At 44.7% G+C, this 3,419-nt stretch overlaps 2 protein-coding genes across 3 annotated transcripts in view; both read right to left on the bottom strand.

The window, feature by feature from the left end:
• LOC113479585 (AF4/FMR2 family member 1-like) overlaps positions 1-2,660 on the bottom strand; it is a 320,468-nt gene extending 317,808 nt beyond the window's left edge. Inside the window, exon 1 of the mRNA XM_026847753.1 lies at positions 2,572-2,660. The gene's annotated coding sequence lies outside the window, so the exon portion shown is untranslated. The remainder of the gene's footprint in view (positions 1-2,571) is intronic.
• LOC113479575 (AF4/FMR2 family member 1-like) overlaps positions 1-3,419 on the bottom strand; it is a 112,684-nt gene that overhangs the window by 10,289 nt on the left and 98,976 nt on the right. For both annotated transcript variants that reach the window (XM_026847730.1, XM_026847728.1), the window contains exons 16-19: positions 2,108-2,244; positions 839-910; positions 133-226; positions 1-31 (exon numbers count right to left, since the gene is read on the bottom strand). In XM_026847730.1, the coding sequence (XP_026703531.1) occupies positions 1-31; positions 133-226; positions 839-910; positions 2,108-2,244 (334 nt within the window). The remainder of the gene's footprint in view (positions 32-132; positions 227-838; positions 911-2,107; positions 2,245-3,419) is intronic.

Genomic DNA, 3,419 nt, shown 5'->3' with positions numbered 1-3,419 from the left:
GAGAAGGTGCTTGTGTAGATCTGGAAGAACTCTGCAGCAAGGAACAGAACTCGTTAGGTTTGTGCTATTCAGGCAACATTCAGTAAGTCCCGCAGCAGCCCAGACGGCGGCTCAGTAACACGCGTGCTCTACCTTGAAGTGGTCATTCAGGATCCTGGAATACTTCATGGCAGCATCTTTTTTGTAACGGAACATTGCCATGTGCAGAAGGGACTGGCAGCGCATGCTGTGAACAGAAACACACCCAAGCATCAGTGCTGACGCTGGCTGCTGCCTGCTCAGCAGTCACCAGCCTTGTGGGACAGAGGCGGGCACGCATCAGCGGTACTGCAGCTCCAAGACAGCTCTGAATGTCTCCTCCTCCTGCTCAGCTTTAAAAAAGACTCTTTAAAAGCATCACAAAGGAAAAAAAAGCAACCAAGGAAGGGCCATGCCTGGTCTTCTATATAAACAGGTGCCCAACCTCCCATGAGTGTCACGGGCTGAGTAAGCCTCCGTCCAGAAAAGGCTTCGTGATGTTCAGCTTCAGCCTCAGTTATGTGGCTCAAATATGGGCAGCCAAATTGCATTCTTTCACCTTTGGAGAAAGCCCTTATGTGCTCTCAAGTTACCAGCAGATTGAATTTTAGAGTCTCTGCCTTCCACATGTGGTCCCCTGTGATATCCCAACTCACTTTAGAGATGTTCCAGTTCATTCTGGCTTTTATATTGTGTTTTCTTTTTCCTTGCAGAATTCCAATTCCCATTTAACTCATTCCTTCACCCCTGAAAGTAATGAGTTTTTCACTCTATCGAGTCTAAAAACAGAATATGAAAGCAGAGAAAAACAGTTACCCACCATAACACAGCAAAGATTTTTTCCTGTGAAGATGCTGAGGCATCTGTAAAGGATTTCAGTGTCATGACGAATCTAAGGAAACAAAATGAACAGAATCTTGTCAGCCATCAGTGCTCTGAAGTCCCACTGTTCATGAAAAATCAGCTCATGCCATTATCTCAAACACCAGTCCAAAAGTCAGGAAACCTGCCCCGAGTTCTTAGTGCTGGCAGCAAGTGGTTTGTACAGTGCTGAGCAGGGGACTGTGTCTCCAAATGCCTTGTTTCCCAGGCAGCAGGAACAGATGTGGCCCCTTATGTGACCCACTCTGCTCTTACACTGATTAACAGGCAACAAGTAGAAGCCCTGCATGGGCCACCCCTAGGCCTGGGACCCAGAAGAAGTGCCCCCGCTACTGAAGGTGAAATATTAATTCAAGTGTTTCTGGACAAGACAGACATCTTAGTGGAAATGTTTCTTCTGGCAAAACAACAAGTAAGCCAACCTCCTTTTTGAAAAAAAAGGCAACAAGAGCATCTTGGAAATACAGTCTGTCAAGACCAGAAAGCAAACAATGTACTCGAAAAACTTTGAAGTCTAACACCAAAAAAAACAAATCCTGAGAGACGTTTCATCTCTAAGGCGAGAAGTCAGATCAGCTCTCAAAACCACTCACATAAGATGTATTTTCAAGAGGAATATACCAATACCTGTCTCTCTTTTATCCAATGCATGGTTCCTTGGGTTGCGCTGCCTGTATATGTCATACTACCTACATAGATCTACTATGGCTGTGAAATTAACTGGAGAAGGTTGCTATAAGAAACCCCAGTAAAGTGTACTGGTACAAAGACACATTGGAGAAAGCAGTAAAATCTGCCTTCAATCACACTGCAAGACTTTTGGGGCACAAACTATTCTTACACACACACAATGCAGTTACTTTTCTTAACTGAAATACAACTGAGCTCACATGCAAAAGCAACACCAGATCTGGATGAACTAAAAACTCCCTCACGCCTCTGACTGTTATAACCAGTGTCCTCTGGTGCACCTCAGCTGCGTGGCTCAGGGGCCGAGTAGGACACAGTGCCTCCTTCTGATCAGCAGTGCCGAAACATGCCAAAGGATTTGTCTCTGGTGCCTCGCCATGGGCTGTCTCGTGCTTGTGCAGCAGCCCGGGCTCTGCTCCGTGGGGGGAATCCAGAGCTGCCAGTTGCAAACAACAACACAACTCCCCCTTCTGCTCCAAACACGCTGCCTGACCATCACGCTGTGAAAACCACTTACTTGAGGAGATCTATGGTGTCGTTGAATATGCTGTAAGCTGACTTTGGTGCTGATGCATCCGATTCCAAGGCAATCCCGTAATCAAGGAAGGAAAGGGCAGCATCTAGGTACTGGAAGGCCTTTCCAGTCTTGTCAGTCTATTGGAAGAAAATTCTCTTGTTTAGACTAAGACAAAAACCACTTCTCTCAAGTGTAGTTGAATTCATTTTTTCCCTTGTTAGGCAGGATTTGAAGAAAGAAAAAAGGCAAGTCAGGCCTCTGGGTGATAGTTAAAGGGTTCTAGGCAGAACCCCTAATGTGGTCCCAGGCATCAGTTTTGTGTGCTCTGGCTATTTGTATCTCTCCCTCTCTCTTCCCTTCCAAAGGAAGTGCTTATTAAGAAGCAGCATCCAGGGTGGCTGTAGGACCAGCCTCACCTGGCGTCTTCAGAAAGTACAGATAAGGGTTGTAAAAGAAAAACCTACTTTTCAAACTGGAGTTGAGGTCTCCTTGGCTTGGAAGTACCGTTTGGCAAAGAAGGCACTGGGAAAGGATTTGTGACATCCCCTGCAGATCCCTGAAAACCACAGTGGAGATAAAGCTGGTTAGAGAGATATGCCTAAACCAATTCCAAAGCATGGCTTTCCTAAATTTCAAGAGAAAATATTTGTCCCAGGTGTAGTCTATTCTCCAGGCTCTCCCCTCTTCTTACCTTCCTCCCCAGCACCCCCTCCAATAACGGAAATGGAAACTTGGCTTCTTACCTGACTGCTAATAAGGCTTAATACATTCAACCTTTTCCCAAGCACAGAGAAATTAACTAGCAGCTTTCCTTGCACAATGGCTAAGATAATAGTAAGGCTGCAAGCAGCACATTTTTCATGGCCAATAGCCAAGGCAGGAACAGGTAATATTCATTCACACTTATTTCCAGCTTAACCACACACAAATTGCTGATTCTCCATTATTAACTACATTATCAGGAAAAAGCAAGCAGTTTGAAGCCAACTAATAGTGTGCACAGTCTGGTTTAACACACACACACACATCACAACAACCTAGACCACAAACAACCCACTGCCCATAAACAGCATTGTAATTGAATTTCATAATCCAAAAATACAAAGATCCAGCTGCAAGGATCATTAACAATTTTGTAAGCAAGCTATAAAAATTCAGACCCAGGCTGCAGTCAGAAACACAGGTTGCTTGTTTCTTATTTGTAAGCAACCGACTCCTTCATTTTGTAAACACATTTATTTTGGCACCAAAACTGTACTTGCAGTTGCCTAGTCAGAAACTGTTATTAGCAGAAACATGATTCTCTTGCCTT

Source organism: Athene cunicularia (assembly GCF_003259725.1).
Source record: "Athene cunicularia isolate RWA chromosome 4 unlocalized genomic scaffold, athCun1 chr4_part2, whole genome shotgun sequence".
Classification (NCBI taxonomy): Eukaryota; Metazoa; Chordata; class Aves; order Strigiformes; family Strigidae; genus Athene; species Athene cunicularia.
The sequence above is the reverse complement of the archived record's forward strand: the minus strand, read 5'-3'. Positions and strand labels throughout refer to the sequence as shown.